The sequence below is a fragment of the Pseudoliparis swirei genome, unplaced genomic scaffold, assembly GCF_029220125.1.
Source record: "Pseudoliparis swirei isolate HS2019 ecotype Mariana Trench unplaced genomic scaffold, NWPU_hadal_v1 hadal_48, whole genome shotgun sequence".
Lineage (NCBI taxonomy): Eukaryota > Metazoa > Chordata > Actinopteri > Perciformes > Liparidae > Pseudoliparis > Pseudoliparis swirei.
The window spans coordinates 1-19,454 of NW_026613284.1; the positions used below are offsets into that span (position 1 = coordinate 1).

General features: G+C 44.7%; 3 protein-coding genes across 5 annotated transcripts; 2 read left to right on the plus strand and 1 right to left on the minus strand.

The window, feature by feature from the left end:
* Positions 1–280: 280 nt before the first annotated feature.
* On the minus strand, positions 281–5,770 carry LOC130191408 (tRNA pseudouridine synthase Pus10-like). Its single transcript, XM_056411055.1, has 13 exons — positions 5,488–5,770; positions 4,434–4,584; positions 4,077–4,358; positions 3,852–3,938; positions 3,625–3,659; positions 3,438–3,552; positions 3,089–3,150; positions 2,935–2,980; positions 2,737–2,801; positions 2,521–2,606; positions 2,010–2,135; positions 1,867–1,923; positions 281–1,530 (listed from the first exon to the last, which is right to left on the minus strand). The coding sequence occupies exons 2-13, from the start codon at positions 4,557–4,559 to the stop codon at positions 1,397–1,399; spliced, it is 1,221 nt and encodes a 406-aa protein (XP_056267030.1). The 5' UTR covers positions 4,560–4,584; positions 5,488–5,770; the 3' UTR covers positions 281–1,396.
* Positions 5,771–5,905: 135 nt separating this feature from the next.
* cct4 (chaperonin containing TCP1, subunit 4 (delta)) lies at positions 5,906–11,270 on the plus strand. The gene is made up of 13 exons (XM_056411054.1): positions 5,906–6,128; positions 7,119–7,171; positions 7,269–7,358; positions 7,513–7,621; positions 8,086–8,350; positions 8,446–8,578; positions 8,891–9,030; positions 9,110–9,206; positions 9,357–9,467; positions 9,565–9,695; positions 10,021–10,255; positions 10,891–11,004; positions 11,099–11,270. The coding sequence occupies exons 1-13, from the start codon at positions 6,017–6,019 to the stop codon at positions 11,111–11,113; spliced, it is 1,605 nt and encodes a 534-aa protein (XP_056267029.1). The 5' UTR covers positions 5,906–6,016; the 3' UTR covers positions 11,114–11,270.
* A 799-nt stretch (positions 11,271–12,069) lies between these two features.
* Positions 12,070–19,124, plus strand: fam161a (FAM161 centrosomal protein A). Of its 3 annotated transcripts, none has more exons than XM_056411059.1 (7): positions 12,070–12,357; positions 14,035–14,297; positions 15,114–16,343; positions 16,540–16,707; positions 16,788–16,887; positions 17,321–17,436; positions 17,730–19,124. In XM_056411059.1, exons 1-7 carry the CDS (start codon positions 12,202–12,204, stop codon positions 17,962–17,964), a joined length of 2,268 nt encoding a protein of 755 aa, XP_056267034.1. In that variant the 5' UTR covers positions 12,070–12,201; the 3' UTR covers positions 17,965–19,124. The 3 variants fall into 3 exon arrangements, with proteins under 3 accessions (XP_056267034.1, XP_056267036.1, XP_056267035.1); XM_056411061.1 differs by having other exon boundaries at positions 17,754–19,124; XM_056411060.1 differs by having other exon boundaries at positions 14,038–14,297.
* Positions 19,125–19,454: the final 330 nt, after the last annotated feature.

The window sequence follows — 19,454 nt, forward strand, 5'->3', positions numbered from 1 at the left end:
GTCGATCGCGACCTGCCAGTCGATCGCGCGTAGTGTCGGTAGATCGCATGACATTAAAGAGATTGGCCCGCCCCTGACATGTTCTCTAGAGCACGTCTTTGTTCTTTTATTAAACTAAACGTCTGTTGTTGATCGTATCTCCACAGCAGCATGTCATTTCTGTCTCTTCGTTGCGTTAACACTTATCGATCTCCGTCCCGCGCCACAGAGCTCCGTGCGCGCATCGACCGAGCAAAAAAAAGTCACTTGTCAATCTGTCCACCTGTCCGCGCGAGTGAGGTTTCAGCTTTGCAGCGGTGTCCCCGCCGTCCCTTTCATCACGGCCCAGTTCATGAAGAAAACCCACACAGTCAGTTTGCCTCAGCAGCTGCTAGAGGAAGACTAGAGGCCTTTAGATTGTATCATGGTGGAGTTAATGGTTGACAAACAAGAGACAAATGTTCTGTTTAACCCTCCTGTTACCTTTACATTTACTAACATATTTTACCCTCGGGGTCAATTTGACCCCAGCAATTAAAACCTCCAGGAAATTATTAGAATTAATATTACTTCCCAAGTTTAAGTGTGAGGTACTTTATGTTTGTTTGTTGACAACCTAAATAGCCCTTTAAATAAATAAAAAAGTTGATATTTCTTATATGTTTGACAGTGAAAAACAGCCTGGGGTCAAATTGACCCCAAAGAACACCGACATTAAACATTGAATGGGGTCAAATTGACCCGAAAGGTAACAGGAGGGTTAAACATTCTGTTTAGGATGAAGATGTATTAATGTTCCATATGGAAGAAAACTGCTAAATAACTGCTGAGTTGCAGCACCATTGTATAGAAGAATGTATAAATGTATATATCCGTCTTTTGTCATAAATCTCTATGTTCTCACAAAATATACCGAGAATATCGGTAATATGTGATTAATCATGATTAATCCACAAAAACCTGTGATTAACCCGATTAAAATTTTTAATCGTTTCACAGCCCTAGTATATATTAATTTGTAGTTCATTTATATGTATATATAGATATGTAAATAAACTAAAAATGAATATATACATATAAATATATCTTTCTTTATAAAATATATATTTGTATATATTAATTTGTAGTTCATTTATATGTATATATAGATATGTAAATAAACTAAAAATTAATATATACATATATAAATACATATCTTTCTTTTTTATATATATTTGTAAATTTATATATATATATATATATATTTGTATATATATCTGTATATATTAATTTTCAGTGTTGAGGTCCTATTGTTCTGCTCAGAGTTCAGAGACTCTGATTTATACCGACAGGAAGTGGAAATGTAACCGAGGAGACGGATGTTTGGAAACGTCTCAGGACTGAATAAAAATAAATCTGTCCGTCGTCGTTCGGATATTTAACTCGGGAACGAAATGATGATGATGATGCTTTGTGAGTGAGTGATGAAGACGACCTCCTGCAGCTGCTTCATCTCCACGTGGCTCAGTTTGGTTCTGTGAGGGTCCAGAAGCTCCATCGCGAACGGCCGACCTGCCGGAGAAATCAAGAGGAAATAAAATAATTAAAAAACACTTTAAGGTGTATAAATAAATAAAATAATATTAAAAACACTTTAACGTGTATAAATAAATAAATAAAATAATATTAAAAACACTTTAATGTGTATAAATAAATACATAAAAGACTTTTAAAACACTTTAACGTGGATAACTAAATAAATAAAATAATATTAAAAACACTAACATGTATAAATATATAAATAAAATAATATTAAAAACACTTTAACGTGTATAATTAAATATATAAAATAAGATTAAAAACACTTTAATCTTCACACGAGGAGCAGAATCTTTTTTATGTTCTCACCGTTTCCAAGAGTCCGGACGTCCACGTCCTCGCGGCCCGACGAGGAGAAATTAAATCCTGCAACGACGACAACAGAACAAATGAATCGGGTCGCTCGTCTCCGGCCGCCGCCAAAGACCGGCCGCCATCTTGTTTGGACTCACCGTCGGCCCTGAAGGACGAGAGGACGGGCGCCGCGATCAGCTCCTCCACCGACGACTCCATCCGCCGCTCGCCGTCGATCACCCACGGCGTCTGAGGCAGACTGCGGCTGAACTTGTTGTATCGCCCTGGCAACGAGGGAGGGAGGGGCAATCAGGGAGGGTGTGTGTGTGTGAGAGAGTGTGTGTGTTTGTGTGAGAGTGTGTGTGTGTGTGAGAGTGTGTGTGTTTGTGTGAGTGAGTGTATGCGTGTGTGAGAGTGTATGAGAGTGAGTGTGTGCATGTGTGTGTGTCCATGTGTGTTTGTGTGAGTGTGTGTGTGAATGTGTGTGTGAATGTGTGTGTCTGAGTGTGTGTGTTTGTGTGTGCATGTGGGTACGTGTCTTTGAGAGTGTGTTTGTGATAATGTGTGTGAGTGTGTTTGTTGTGTGTATGTGTTTGTGTGTATGTGTGTATGTGTTTGTGTGCATGTGTATGTGTGTGTATGTGCGTGTGTGTGTATGTCCTACAACACCTGCGACGAAGATCGCCAGGTGGAGACATTGGATGTTCTCGGTGCTGCAGCTGCTCGTCGGCGCCGCTGGTGGAGACGAGTAATGTCTGAAAGAGAGAGAGAAAAAGAGAGAAAGAGAGAGAGAGAGAGAGAGAGAAAGAGAAGAGCAATGATCATGTTAGATGGATTCATTATTTGGGGGCGGGGCTTGAACTCAGATATGAAGGCGGGGCTCACTTTAGGAACACGGCGTCGGAGATCTTCTCCAGAGCTTTGACCACCGCCATCCTGGTGAACACCGACTGATCAAGAGGACGAGATGAAACGAAGTTAAACAGAAATAATAATGAAAACTATTTCACTAAGTTTTGCTTCAGTCCGTCTGAATATCTCAATAACGCCTGAGATTTTTTAAAATGGCGTCCGCGTCCTCACCCGTTTGTTCCTGTTGGATTTGAAGCAGCTGGCGCACGCCGTCGCTCTGAGGACACGAGAAGCGGAGCGAGCTCAGTGAGATGAGGTCGTTGTTAAAATATAGAGATTTAAAAAAGTGAATCAAATTCTGTTTTTAGGATATTTGGGGACTCACAGGAAGTGGCAGTCGGCGTCCGTCTCCGGGTGCGTGAACTCCACGCCGACCTCGAACAAACTCTGAAACAACAACAACAACAAATTAATTATATATAGAAATTTAAATATGTATATATATTTAATAAAAAAATATTTTAAAATAATTAAATATATTTTTTAATTGAAACTTAAACTGAGAAAACAATTAAAAGTCTAAATTAAAAAATATAAATATAATAAAAATATTTACAAATAAAAAAATAATTTTAAAAAACAAAATATATTTTTTCATTGAAATGGAAACTAGGAAAACAATTAAAAGTCCAAATAAAAAAATCTAAACTCGCGCCGCCTTCCGTCCCGCCTACCCTGATGACCACGGGGACGCCGCCCAGCTCCTGGGCCACCGCGCCCTGCATGACCCACTTGAAGGTCTCCTTCACCTGGACCAAGTCGTCCTTGTCCACCGCCAGGCTCTTCTCCCTGAGGGCGGGAGAACGTGAGCGACTCGCTGGAGGACTGAGAGGAACGATGAGGTCATCAGAGTGCATTTACCTCATTTCCTTCTTCACGTGAAGCCAACAGGAGTGCTGTGGGGTTAAAAGAATTAATACACACACACACACACACAAACACCAACACACACCATGAAGACCACAATGTGACAGCAACTTTAAAGATGTACTTTCTTTATGTCAATAAATCAGTGAATATCTTCCCGAGCCACAGATCTCCATTAAAAACACACACAGACACACAAACACACACACACACACACTGACCTCGCGGACGCACAGCTGAGCGGGCAGAGACACCGACAGCAACAGGGTGTCGAACTCGTACTTTTCGGCCTTGACTCTCTCCGCGATCTGTAAACACGGAACGAAGAAATGTGAAGCTCATGTGCACCATCACACACACACACACACACACACACACACAGTCACATACTCAGACACACACACACAAACACACACATTCACACACACTCTCTCTCTCACACACACCTTTACAGCATGAGTGGGGCCACAGAGTTCCTGGAGGACCCCCAAACACGACACACACACACTCGGCTCTTCTTCCTTCGGTTCGACCGCAGCGTCTTCCTCCTCCTCTTCCTCTGCAGCGCCGGTCCCAACGCGCTCCAGTTTCGCTCTTTTACTCGGCGGGTCTCCGGCTGGTTCCGCCGCCGCCGCCGCATCAGGGGTTTCGCCGTTTCCCTCCGCCGATTCCCGGGTTTCTCCGTTCTCGGCGTCGTGGACGAATGCCCGGAGCTCCCGGAGCGTGTCCTGGGGAAGAGAACGCGGTTGATGGGTGGGGGGGGCGGCCAGGAGGGAGCTTTACAGACGGAAGGTGAGCCTGACCTGCGGGGGCTTCCTGTAGGCGGCCTGGAGCGTCACGCAGCAGAACCTCAGGACGCAGCGAGCGCAGCAGCCCGACGACAGCAGCTTCCTGATGATGGGCTTGTCCTTCTCCTTCAGCGGCAGCATGGCTGCAAGCTTCTTTTAAACTTTCCTAAACAAACGGAACTAGAGATGTTATTATCGTCTTTATTGTTTTAAATTTAAGACTGAGTGACTTTTCGTGGTCTGACATCATTTCGGGTTCTTGGAACTTGATGTGAAGTCAGTTTATTTATTATTTATTCACAACGTCCTCTGTCACTTCAGAAAAAACCTGAGAGTGATGGGAAAGTGTATTTACATTTATTTGTATATTTCTTATCAATAAAAACATTGATTGATGAAATTACAGACGATATAATCTAAATGAAAGGGATGGTGGTAATTTATTTTATATTGCATTTACCAGTAAATGATCCGTGCCCCAAAGCTCTTTATTAAATTAGATAAATAAATACCCACTATTTTTTCATTTGTCACGTATAATTAATCCACACTAGAGTTACCAAAACCACGTGGTCATTCCATACAGTCTGTAATTATTCATTAAAATCACCAGAAGACTATATCATGATATATTTCGCCATTGAGATATGAAAGGACTCAAATCAGGATGGAATAGCTGTTTTCATAATTAATTATTGTGAAACACTTGACACTGAAAACAGGAAGCTTTTCCCATTTTAAATCTGCACACATGTTAATCTTATGGTGATTTAATTGAGTTTAATTTAATACGTCAGTCTGGTTGAACCTTTGTGCGGAGTTTTGTTCTGCTGAAAAAATAACATATCACACAAACATAACATGTATTTGTAAAGAGGACTTTCTGCGACCTAAGAGCATGAACATATAATAAAGTAGTCCTCTCATCCACCTGACTGACTACCCAAAACAATAGCATGTCGCTCCACACTGTGCTAAGCTAACTTAGCTAACGCTGCTCTTTTAAAGGAGGGAGGATGAGAACAAACGGCAACAGCGAGCAGCGGCTCAACAGTCGAAATAAACCTACCGGACACGCAGGAGTAACAAAGAAGTAGTAAAAAGTAACACAAACTAAACAGGACTCAGTTACTTGTTAACATGCTTCATCTAAAAATGCGTCTTTCCTGCTATTGCTGATGGAACAGACTAGTTTAATCGACCCCAGATCAGTTTTTAAATCAACTCAATGTGAACGTTTCGGCTTTTAAAAACGCAACAGAGGCAACAACCGATCCGTTTTTAATAATGTAGCACGTAGTGTGTACTCTGGACGTAAAATGACATCATATAACATGTTTTATCATGTTTGAACGGATTTAGCCGCATCGGTAGTTGATGCGTAATGTCTGCAAACGTCATCTCCGGGCCGTTTAACATCCGGGTCCTTCCTCTCTCCGCAGCAGCCGGTTCCTTCTAGAAGTTTCTGATCAAGACCAGGTGGAGATACTTTTCATCCGAGTCCATCCGAAGCCGAACCACCGTATTTCAGCACCGGGACCTCGTCAGTCCTATTCAGAAAACACCTCTCGACATCTTGCACCGATTCTCGAGTCAAAATGCACGAAATGATGGCAGCACCGAGAGTTAACATGGGTAGAAACAAAGGGATGTACGTGGACCGCGACAAGCCGGCCCAGATTCGGTACAGCAACATCTCTGCATCAAAAGGTAGGTTAAATATGTACAGGCCTTTTTATTTATTAGTATTTTTGTATTTTTAAACCGCTAATATCTTCAGCAGAACCTCGCCCTTCAGCCCGGTGTCGTGGCTGTGGGCCGGGCTGCGCGCCGTTACTCGCCGACGTTAGCTTGTACCGGGTCCGGAATCTTAATTTAAAAAAGTGACATTTGTGATAAAACTGCTGACCACAAATGCTCCCAATCCCAAGAGTTAACGATATTAATTAATTAAAAAACGATCCCCTTTTCCATTGGGCGTATGTGACGTGTTGGGTTGCGGTGCCGCTCCTCGAGATGCTCATGATGACTCGACGTAATCTCGGCTGTAGCTCGCTCGGTGCTGCGCGCTCACTTATACCAGAAGCCAAATGCAAAAGGTTGATTCCTAAAATATGTATTCTAAACTAAAATCTGAAAGCAAGTAGTCTACAGGTCTGCAGTGACATCAGTTTGCTCACAAAAGACAAGAACAATGACGCAGAGACGGAAATAAAACGTGCATATAGTTTATGTGCATTTTCATAAAAGTACAGGCGCAAACATGACTATAAACTAACATGCCCAACTGTCACCCTTTCCCATCGCTACCTCACTATGAGGTAATCCTTATATATTTGAGAGGGGAAAAAACCTTGAATATGATCATATTCATTGCATAAACCTCCAGACTGAAAGCTAAACATTTTCCAATATGATTTAAATACAGAATAAAACTTGCAGGTTCGTGGTCAATGTAAGACGCCGGGGGTTAAAAAAGGCAATTATATCCTTTTTGCTTTTAATGGGTGTTAAAACTGGATTCTGACAGCTTGATCTTGTGGATTCTTTATGTCCTTTGTTCACATTTTATGATTGATTTATTATTTGGCGCACCCTAAAAAAAAATGGCTATACTGCGATTTCGGTTTCCCCAAAACATGGCTGTTGAGTTGATGGTTTCCCCTGCTGCACTCACCTTTCACCTGCCTTGTTTGACAGCTGTTGCGGACGCCATCAGGACCAGCCTGGGGCCTAAAGGCATGGACAAGATGGTGAGTGAACAGACTTTTCTCGGCTTCGTGCTGACGTCTCGCAGCTCCCAGGTCGTCGCGTGCGTGAGTCTAAAAGCTAAGCGCCGTTTGTTTTCAGATCCAGGATGAGAAAGGTGACGTGATCATCACCAACGACGGTGCCACCATCCTGAAGCAGATGCAGGTTCTCCACCCCGCAGCCAAAATGGTACCCGGAGCTTCTCCTGCATCCCGAACATGAAAGCAGAATATTGCGTTTCATTAAACTGCCGCCCAAAATGATCTGCTGTCAACCGCATTGGGGTTTAAGAGGAACTCATTTTTAGTTGTTTTTTTCATCTTGCTTCGTGCCTTTTTTTCAGATGGTGGAACTGTCCAAAGCCCAGGACATTGAGGCCGGAGACGGCACCACCTCTGTGGTGGTGATTGCTGGCGCTCTGCTGGACGCCTGCTCCAAACTGCTGCAGAAAGGTGAGAGATTCAGAGGACCAACAAACAGACGCCTAATTAAAACAAGCTAATGCCATTATTGGAAATGCAAGTGTGTGGTGGTTGAAATGATGATGGTTTAGCATTTTGATGTGAACATTTATTTGCTCTTTGGCGAATATCCACCTTGGTTGAAAGATCGACATATTTAAAATGAGAGGGAGCAGATATCGCCGGTGTTGTAACATATTTTTCTAGTTCGTTTCAAATCCAGACACAGGTCCCTTTTACTTTACTCTGCAGTGATTTAATTAGCAGCTAATGAGTCGGGATGCGAGAGAAGGAACTCTTGTTTCCTTAAATTTATATAAAAGTTGTCTCTTGAGACAAACTGAGTCCCAATGTCGCAGAGCTCAAATGTACATCTTTTGCATTTCTTGTGTTGCTCCACCAGCAGTCTAAAGTACAAAGACGTACTAATGTTTCCGCGTTGTCCCGTCGGTCAGGTATCCACCCCACCACCATCTCCGAGTCCTTCCAGAAGGCCGTGGAGAAAGGCGTGGAGGTGCTGACCGGCATGAGCCGGCCGGTGCTGCTGAGCGACCGCGAGACGCTGCTCAACAGCGCCACCACATCGCTGTGCTCCAAGGTCGTGTCCCAGTACTCCAGCCTGCTGGCGCCCATGAGCGTGGACGCCGTCATGCGCGTCATCGACCCGGCCACCGCCACGGGCGTCGACCTGCAGGACATCAAGATCATCAGGAAGCTCGGGTGAGCGCGAGCGCTGGTATCCACGAGTCGATCTATAATGAAAATGTTTCTGCTGAAGGAAAGTAACTCCAGTCCTGATCGGTGTGTGTGTCCAGAGGCACCATTGATGACTGTGAGTTGGTGGACGGCCTGGTGCTGAACCAGAAGGTCGCCAACAGCAGCATTTCCCGGGTGGAGAAGGCCAAGATCGGCCTCATCCAGTTCTGCCTGTCTCCTCCCAAAACTGATGTGAGTCTTCAGAGGAAAGATGGCCGCGCTTCTGCGTTTCTATTTTATGTTGAACTTCCTGTATATTGAGGAAAATGCGTCTTAGTTGCATCCATTACCCTTTTATTTATTTTTATTTTTTGTATGAAAGAGATCCAGATCATGATGTTATGCAATATGGTAAACAAACAAAGTATATTATTAAAGTTCCCCGCGATCAAATCAAAGCCACCACAAAAACTATTCTGTGAGCTTTAATTGGAGAAGCATTCCCAAACTCCTGCCGTGGTCCTTTTCCTCTCCTGACCTGCTGTTGTGTTTGTTTGCCTGCAGATGGACAACCAGATCGTGGTCTCTGACTACGCCCAGATGGACCGCGTCCTGCGGGAGGAGCGCTCCTACATCCTCAACATGGTGAAGCAGGTCAAGAAGGCCGGCTGCAACGTGCTGCTCATCCAGAAGTCCATCCTCAGGTGACACAGAAATAAGATGCTGGTGTCGAACGTCGCACACACGGAAGAGTAGCTAACGACGAGCTGTCTGTATTCTCAGAGACGCTCTGAGCGACCTCGCCCTGCACTTCCTCAACAAGATGAAGATCATGGTGGTGAAGGAGATCGAGAGGGAGGAGATCGAGTTCATCTGTAAGGTGAGCGCCGTCCGTTTCAGTCTTCACCGACGCTGATCGGATTATTGTTGTATTCTTCTTGATATTAAGAGGACATTTACAATAATAATATGCGCTACATCTGCTAATATACCCAACGTGTGTCAAACCCTGAACTCTCCTCCCCTGCAGACTCTGGGCACCAAGCCCATCGCCCACATCGACCACTTCACCCCAGAGATGCTCGGCACAGCGGAGCTGGCTGAGGAGGTCAGCCTGGACGGCTCCGGCAAGCTCATCAAGGTAGGAGTTCTCGGACCAGCAGTTCTCAGATCAGTTGGTTGCGTGGCCTCCAACTCCTCGTGTAAATGTTTGCCATTGCTCCTTTTTTTTTTTACAGATCACAGGCTGCACCAGCCCCGGGAAGACTGTGTGCATCGTGGTCCGAGGCTCCAACAAGCTGGTGATCGAGGAGGCGGAGCGCTCCATCCACGACGCGCTGTGCGTCATCCGCTGCCTGGTCAAGAAGAGGTTGGTCACTTTTTTAATTCTTTTTTCGAAATGTGAGGAAAGCTAAGACGGATAACTTTATTACAAATGCTATTCAACCCCCAAAAATATTTTGAGTTCAGGCCCAGATCCCCTCTTACAAAGGCGCTCTTGCATGTTCATCCTGCAGTAGCGTAAGAAATAGAGGAACATTACTTTGGAAAGCTCCCCGTTAACTTACCGGGTTGCCTCGGCAACTCGGCCCGGGGAGCATCCGCACACACGTGTGTGTGTATATATTTACTTCAGAACAATAAATGTACAATACAAACCTTGTACAATTGATTGATTTCCTCCTCTTCCTCAGGGCTCTGATCGCGGGCGGCGGCGCTCCGGAGATCGAGCTGGCAGTGCGCCTCGCCGAGTACGCGCGTACTCTCGCCGGCATGGAGGCGTACTGCGTGCGGGCGTACGCCGACGCCCTCGAGGTGATCCCTTCGACGCTGGCCGAGAACGCCGGCCTGAACCCCATCTCCACGGTGACGGAGCTCCGCAACAGGCACGCCCAGGGAGACACAATGGCCGGCATCAACGTCCGCAAGGTCCGCTCGCTCTCCTTTGCAAACTAGATTACAAATGCTATTTTTTTATTATTTTTAAGTCTGATATTGAGAGTTCAGGCCCAGATCCCCTCTTACAAAGGCGCTCTTGCATGTTCATCCTGCAGTAGCGTAAGAAATAGAGGAACATTACTTTGGAAAGCTCCCCGTTAACTCACCGGGTTGTCTCTGCAACTCGGCCCGGGGAGCATCCGCACCGAGGCAGCGTAGTGAGGTTTACAGTCGTTTAATATCCTATAGCTCCTGTCTCTAGCTCGCTTATCATTGTACTTTTTATTTATTTAACTTTCAGATTGTTATTGAGACTAAAGAGATTTAAGATGCTGCCTTTGGGCTTTGAAGCAGCAGTTATCTCTATTTAATGACATTCACAGAACACCGAATAGGAAAAATACGTGATGTACTAATAACCAAGAATAATTAGTTGCAGCACTTTCTCAATAAATAATGATATAGCAATAATAACACTATTAATCTAGCCAACGGTGAACGATGCTGCAGCCTTAATGGACTCCTCACCACACACTTCCCAACAGGCTCCTCCTCCTCTTGTTTCTCTTTGCCGTATCGAGATGTAAGTGACCGACTGGTTTCTTGTGTCTGTTAATGTGCGACAGGGAGGAATCTCCAACATCCTGGAGGAGCAGGTGGTGCAGCCGTTACTGGTTTCCATCAGCGCTCTGACCCTCGCCACAGAGACGGTCCGCTGCATCCTCAAGATCGACGACATTGTAAGAAACTGCGGATCAAATGGTTTAAAGGATAACACTTTATTCATGTTTTTGTTGCATCTAAAGAGTTTGTGTTTTTGTTTTTGTTTTTCAGGTGAACTGCCGATAGAGATTTGAGCCTGTCCAGTGAGTTTTGTCCACGAAGGTCGTACTGCGAAGGGATCGGAGGATTCTTTCCACGTCTTGTCTGTTCAGATTTCCGCTGTAGTTGTTACGTTGCGTAATTAAATAATAATAAAAAGGCTTCTTTTTCTGTTGACACTCCAGCTGTTGCCTGTGTGATTTCTATAGCACCGGGTCGGTATGTAAATATTACTTTTTTATATATTTGTTTATGAGAGGATTTTCAAACACTTATTTGGCTGAATTTTAGAGTTACGGTAATTGGTATAATTATTTGTTGTAAATCCACATGGATGAACTTTGCTTTTAGCAAGAAACTAAATTCTTATTTATTCAACATCTATTAGACCGTTCACATATTGTTGAACAATGAACTTGCAAACAACGCATTATGATGTCAGATTGTCTTGACAGTTTAGCAAGAAGAAAAGCCATATTCACATCAACATTTTATTAGATAACATACTCTTCACAAATGACTATAAATAATAAAACAGTTGTATGTTTGATTATTAATCTGAATTATAATATTTTTCAATTGTAAAGTTCTACATATCTGAATAGATATTCTGAAGGTTTTTAATCTATTTAGTCAACATTTCAGAGGTAAATGTACTGTAACTGCACTACATGTATCTCACAAACTTGGGATACATTCCAATTTGCAGTGTTTCCTCCCTTTCCATCTCCATATTTGTCGTTTTTGATGAATTGAAGTTGCCTTTGTCAAAAACTCTCCTACTTAAGCTAAATTATTATATACTTAATATTTTCTGACTTTCTTCCACCACGAGATGATTCGGATATCGTTAAAGAATCTGTTAAACTATTATGATTTTATTTTGTACCTGAACTCTCTACTCTACTTCCTGTCATGGCGCGTCACTTCCGTCCCAATCGACTTCCGCTCCGTTGCTAAGGTAACCAACCTGCTGCCTCCTCGATACCGTCCATCGGGCACGCGGTACGGCGGCTCCTGACTACTCTCAAAATACCGCATATTAAAAACCGTATATATACTTTTACTTTTTTTATATTTATATTATATAGAACTGTAACATATTCTACGACGTTATGGCGAACGCCCACCGGACAAACGTGCTGGTCACGTCGTGTCTGAAAACGCCGGTGGACCCGCGGACCAGGGCGCGGTTAACGTCTTACGAGCGGGAGCGAGCGCTGCCGTGCGCGGCCTCGTGTCACTGGGACCACCGGCACCGCGAGGAGGAGGTAACGGGAAGTTTAGAAGTGTGCACTTAAATTCTTCTTTGGGAAAGTCTAGAAATATTGTATGTTTTTTTATCTACTTCACTCGGGTTATATTGATTCTTTTAGCAAGGGAAAATATTTAATAATCTAATGTTCACTAGCTAGTTGGTTATGTTGATTCTGTTAGCCAGGGGAAACATGTACATATTGTAATATATTTAATTATAATGTTTTTTATTTCACTAGAGTCATATGGATTCCCTTGACTGGAAAAATAGTTAAATATTTAATAATTTTGTAATACAATATTGTTTTAACTTCAATACGGTTATATTGATTTAACAATATTTACAGTTTACAAAAATGCTAATATATTATAATATGATTACTGTACAAAGCCAGCCCCAATGTATCTAAAACTACTAATAATTAAAAGGATTAATTTAAAATAAACTGAATAGTATGCTAATGTATCGTAGTGTAGTATACAATATAACGCTTTGATTGGAACTATAATATTTATTTGTTATACTTTTAGTACATTATGTTGATAATTCTTCTGTAAATAACATTTTGAATAGAGTATTTTATTTTATTTTATAGTGTTGGTGTATCTATAAGTATTTTTAGACTTTAACCCAAGCAGAAGTTCTGAGTTCTTCCTCCACTGGTTCTGGTGTGAAGCTGCAGTTCAACCTTTAGTTTAAAATGCCTTCACAAACCTATTTTAGGGATACAAGTTAGCCCCGCACTAAAATAGGTCAAATTAAACATCTGGTGACTTAAAATATAACAATATGTCAAATGTTTTCTTACCGGTGATGGTGTACCACCACAATTATGGCAATAATTATCAATGTAATTAAATCCCATTGTCTTTAAAAACCACAATAAAGAGATCAACACCTTTCACATTGTTCATTATTATGCCCCCAAAAAAGCCTTTTAAACTCAGAGGAAACAAAGAGTGTCAACTATTCTAAAACCAGGGATTTAAGGTCATAAAGTTAAAACGTTTAAAATGAATGGATTCACTTTCCTTCCTTGTTTTTATTCCAAGAGCTTTTATGGCAATTCACCCCAGTTTTAATATGTTGTTATATATATATCCATATAAACATATAATAGTGACGTCATCAGAGTGACAAACCTATACACCTATATTAAGAATAGCACACATTCCAGCCAACAGGTCGGTGACAGTTCCAGGTCAGTCCATACGGTGGAAAGGATTTGAACCGTTTAAACTATTTTTAGACCTCCGCGTCGACTAGATTACCCAGACGGCCACGTTCACTTCCTAATCCCAGACACCTCATTGCCTCCCGTGTGGCGGGGGTCCCATTTTCATTGAAAATGAACGCCTCACGCCAATCAGTGTGAGAATCACCAGCGCCAGACACCTGCCGCGTGTCGGTTGGGCTCCTTCATGGCGAGCTGCCCTTTATGCGCCGCCATATGGCCCCTCGCCGCCGCCGTTAATAGGCTTAGTCCCAGAGGAGGCCGAGCCGGGCCTTACAAGCTTTGTCCTGCAGGAATATTCTGGAAGCTTCAGGCTACATTTAACATCATGATATATATGTATACAAAATATAACAACTCGCATTGGTTTCCCAAGGAGGTCTCTCCTCCGAGATTCAGAGAAAACTGCCACAGGTAAATGGCTAATGAGCTGAATGTGACCTTTGACCTTTCCAGCAGGAGTACGAGGACTCAGGCTCCGATTCCTGTGACGAGGACGGCGTGGTGAAGGGCGGTTCTCTGGCGGCGGCGGCGGGAGGAGACCGCCTGGACCTCAGTGAAATCTTCTTCTCCAACGAGGAGTACTACAGCAAGCTGGAGGAGCTGAAGAAGGCCCACCTGCGCACCATGGCGGAGCTGGAGGGCCTGTACCGGCACAAGCTGCAGCTCAGGGCCGTGGCGCCGCTGGACGCCACGCGGCGGGAGGCCGGCGGGCACAGGTGGGCGGCTTTGGGTGGAGGTTATGGTTCCTGGGATTCTACGTTAATAGTGTTGAGTTTCTCATGTGGGGATGTTTAACTTTTACATGTACACTAAATATACTTATTCTGGCCTGAGAGCTAAAATAACTTTTTATTGAGCGACAGCTTAAAGGATCTGTTCACCCTATCGCAAGAAACACGAAACACTCCGTCACTCGGTGGTATTCAGACTAGATATATATATATAACTATATATATATAATATATATATTTTTACATATTTATATATATATATATTTAAATATGTAAATATATATATATATATATATATATTTTTGAATATATGTATATATATAAATGTATGAATGCCCAAAAATAAATTCTTGCTCATAATTAGTGTTTGTTCCATATCAGACATGCTGAGCAGACGGAATTTGACTCTATATATTTTCACTTTGATAAATCAAATGGTGTGCTCTATGTTATATTATACAAGTGTAATTAAAGCTGAAATTAGAACTAAATTAGTTGATTGACATAATGTTAAGTTATATCCCTATATTATGATCAGCTGTTTGAGTGGACAACACGTCAATAATATCCTAAAACTAGTTGTTACAAAATAAGTCATTTGAATATTCTCACTTTGGGCTGTGGGAAAATAATTAGAGCATAAAAAATATATCCCCCAACATTTTAAAGACTAAATGAGTCATCAATTAGTTGAGTTCCGGCGTTATCAGCTGGTCGTGATCAGCTGGACAGTGGGCGTCCCCGTGGTGCGTTTGAGTGCTGCTGAGTGATTCAGTGTTTGATGTGTTTGTTATTCTTTAGGCTCCCGTGGTCGAGCTGCAGCCCGGCGGCTCCACGCCGGTTGAAGAAGTCTCGCTCTGCCGTGGAGCTCAGGAGGAGCTCCGGAGCCTCCGACTCCTCCGACGGAGGGGAAGACGTGCCCAACGGGGCGGAGCCGGGTTCTCCGTTCTCCCCCAGAGAACTCATCGAGAACATGTGGCGCGACTTCCAGCTGTCGCCTCACCTCCACCACCTGTCGTCCTCCTCGGTGCGCAGCCTGCCGACGGGCCGGGGGACGCCGCGGAGGGCAAAGGGGCGGAGGAGGCGGGAGGACGGCGAGGAGGAGGAGGAGGAGCTTTGGAGACAGCTTTGGAGACACCGGCTCACCGTGCCGAAGCCGTTCCAGATGACGCTGCGCGAGGCGGAGCGGCGGCGGCGCGGCGTGAAGTCGCGCTCGCAGATGGAACACGAGAACACGGCGCTGCGGCGGCAGCTGGAGGAGCTGACGGAGTGCCAGAAGAAGTTCCGCGCCGGCGCCGTGCCGGCTCACGTCCACCTGCCGCTCTACGAAGAGCTGCAGGAGCGGCGGCGGCGGCGCTCGACAGAACGCGAAGACCGGCGCCCTCGACCCGCCCAGAAGCCCTTCAGTTTCCTGGAGAGGGAGCGGCTGAAGAAGGAGCAGAAGCAGCCGGCGGCGGCGGCCGGCGACCAGGAGGCGGTCAAACCCTTCAAGGCCAAACCCGTGCCCAAGGCGGTGTACGCGGCGGCGTCCGGGGAGCAGATGAAGGAGGAGCAGCTGTATCGCTCCATCAAGATCCAGATGAGGGCGCAGGAGACGCTCCACAGCGCCGCCGCGCCGCCCGGCGAGCTCGCTCGGCGACGAGGCGACCGCAAGAGAACGGGCGACAAGGCGGCGGCGGCCTCGGGGGACGACGGCTTCTCCCACCGGCCGCACATCAACGCCGAGGTGCCCGACCACGACGCCAGCTACCGGCGCTTCCGGCGGCACCTGGAGCGACAGAAAGGGACGAAGCCCACGACGGCGTGCGAGCCCTTCGAGCTGAGGACGGCGCGCATCGCCTCGCGCCGCGAGCGCATCCTGGCCGACATGGAGGAGGAGCGGGGCGTCCCGTGGGCGACCCGCCGGCCCTACGTCGGCCCCGGGCCGACGCGCCGGGCGACCTCCAGCCGCTGCTCCTCCGTCTCCGGCAGCCTGGAGCTCCTCCCCGCCAAGGTCACGGGCGCCAGCAGGAAGCGCGAGGAGGCCGTGAGGTACCGGCGCGGCGCCCCGGAGGAGAGAGAGAACGCCTCGCGGCACGCGCTCTCCTTCTGTGTTTGACGTCTTGTGGAACTCCTTTTCCCGTCGTCCCCAAAACAACATGTAGTTCCTGCCCACCTCCCTCGTCCCTCTGAAGCCCCTCATCCCTAAAATCCCCAAAAGCCTCCGTGTGACTGTCTCCCCGAGCAGAAAGCTGCTGCAGGAGAGGAAGAAGGCCGAGGAGGAGGAGGAGCGCTGGAAGGAGAGGCAGAGGCGGAGGGAGAAGAAGCTGCAGAGGGTGGTGCGGAGGCGCGCCCAGGCCCACGACCCCCACCTGGCGCTGGCGCAGGCGCACCCGGCCAAACTCAAAGAATTCAGGTACCAACGCGGCGGCGGCGGCCATGAGCCGAGCTGTCGGACGAAAATGCGACGATCCCCATTTTGTATTTCCTCCGCAGGAATCAAGAGCTTCAGCGTCAGAAGGAGTACGAGCTGGAGATCAAAGAGATGAAGCAGAGGGTGAAGGGGAGGCCGCTGCTGCTGGAGCAGGTCGCTCAGGTACACCGTGTGATCGTCTCCATGACGACCAGGCTGTCCTAATCCCAACACCGTGAAGCCTCCATGTTTTTAAGATACGCGACAGACGTGTGTTTGATTTCAGTGACAGAACTAATGCATTCAGATGAGCTGCGGTGCGTTCAGGTGACGTCGGATCAAGCAGTTGCATTAATTCGTGGCATAAGCCATTTAAAAAATGAATTATTAACATAGAATAAAATTTATTGAGAAAAATAAGAGAAACTTTAAGGCCCATTTCTGATTGTTCAATAGATCACTTGCCCAAATAAACGAGAGGAAAAAAGAGGAAGACATTTACTGTCATGACAAAATAAATATTCCGCTTTCCCGCCTGACGTTATGAATCCAGACTTAATATATTCAGGCTCATTTTTCCTCGCCTGTCTCCTCTGACTCTGACCCTCCGCGACAGAGGAACGCCAAGCAGGCGGCGGAGAAGCGCTTCGCGGACGCCGTGCGCGGGTGCGACCTCACCGAGGAGTTCATCAGCAGCGCGGCGGCGGCGGCGGCCGGGGACGACAGACGCAGGTGAGCCTGAGAAGGTCAAAGGTCACGACCCCGTTCAAAGACTGGAACGCAACGGTGAATGATGTGGTCCATAAAATGTGTTAAATAAGGTTTTAGTTGAAATAACAGGATAGAATATAACATGTCAAATGTCCAATATGTCTACAGAAGTGGAAGAAATATTCATAAACTTTGCTGTAAACACATTTAAACACATTTTAATGTGTAATGGTGAGCGATGAATAAACAATGATTAAAAAAAAGCTTCAGAAAAGAAGATGTTACGTCTGAAGTTTGAATGTGTTGCCTTCTAGAGGTGACCTCATTGTGTTTGCTAGTGATGAAGAGGAGCCGGACACGGGCCACGAACCGGTCCACTGCCGGAAGGTGTTCCTGGACGACGGTGGCGGGAGCCCGGAGGAACGGGACGGGGGGGGCAGCGGCGCCGCCGGCCGCCGCGACTCGGATGAAAGTTACCGATACTCGGACGATCACAAGGAATACTCGGACGACAGCGAGCACGAGGAGGAGCAGGAGGCCGGGAAGTGATGATGTCATCACGTTTTATAACTCACCGAAGAGGAGGCTGGTTCGTCCCTAAATGACAGCATGTTGTGATTAGTTTTCTCTATCGCGAGCAGCTAGTTGGGGTTACTGACATTTAGCATTTTGCACATGTTTAATTTACACGTCCGTTAAATGTGAAATATGAACTGAATGCAGTGATTTTGTTCTGTTTCCGTCTCATCGATGGAATAAAATGCAGAAGTTTCCACGCTTGACGAAGGTATTTTGGCCGTTTTCATATGTTTTCTTGTCATCTAGGGTGAAAAGCACAATAATGAATAACATTGATGAGACACTCACTCTACAGCCTCTCCTCGGCATATTGCACCAGTTTATACAGGAAATGATGATACGTGCAAAAACAAGTGTTAATATGTGTAACTACAAATAGTTTGTCCCATGATCATTAACTTGTACATTTATTTTCAGATTTTAAGAGTTCAAGATTTGTTAGATTAGAAGGTAATTAGAAATTAATGTGTGTATATATATATATATATATATGTATGTGTGTGTCCGGTTTGGTGTCATATTGACGGGGGACTGTCAGAAAACATTTTAATATCTTATTTATACAGTATATTTAAAAATATATATAATTGGTTTAACTATGAAGCCTTTTGTAAAAAAAGCATTCTAAAGACGTTATATCATGATATATTATTATTTTTACTAAACTAATGTTTTGAATGCAGGATTTTAACTTTTAGTGGAGTATTCTCACAAGAAGTTATTTGTACTTTTACCTCAGCAAAGATCAGAAAACTTCTTCAACGAATGTTTAAGAAGCAGCTAAATGGAATTTGTCCGTCGTTCATTTAATGTATATTATTTACGGTTGTGCTTTCCTGTGACAAAAAGTCTGGAATCAAAATGCCTCATTTCAATGAATTCACAGTTATAAGAGGAACAAACAGGAGCGTTGAGTCAGCAATAATGTTTGTGTAATGTTTATGGCTCTCATTATCTTTATTTGGGGTCATAAATAATTGTATAACTGGATGTCACTTTAGATAAAAGACTCGAAGGACATGTGTGACTTCCCAGAAATTGAGTAACTTGTATTGTTGTTTTTTGTTGTCTTAAACTTGTTTATGTCACGATGGACCATCTGCAATAAAACCACTTATTCAAAACAACAACTTTGAAGTTTTTATTTTTTGGGGATATGTGAACTAAAAGCCTGCATTTAAAATGGTACTCGAGTGTTTTACTAGTATAAATATATGTATTTATATTTATATGATGTATTTGGATTTACAGCTTTGTGATGATGCATTTTCCAGCTGAGAGGGTTTTAGAACAGTATATTTAATCCTAATATCTGGGGGAACGTTCTTAAACAATAAAAGAACACATTCTTCAGTTTCTCCCATTTGGAGATATGTTGTTATCAAGCCGTCAGATAAATGTGGAGTAAAATAAGTACACTATTTACCTCTAAAACGTAGTAGAAATACAAAGTGGCACAA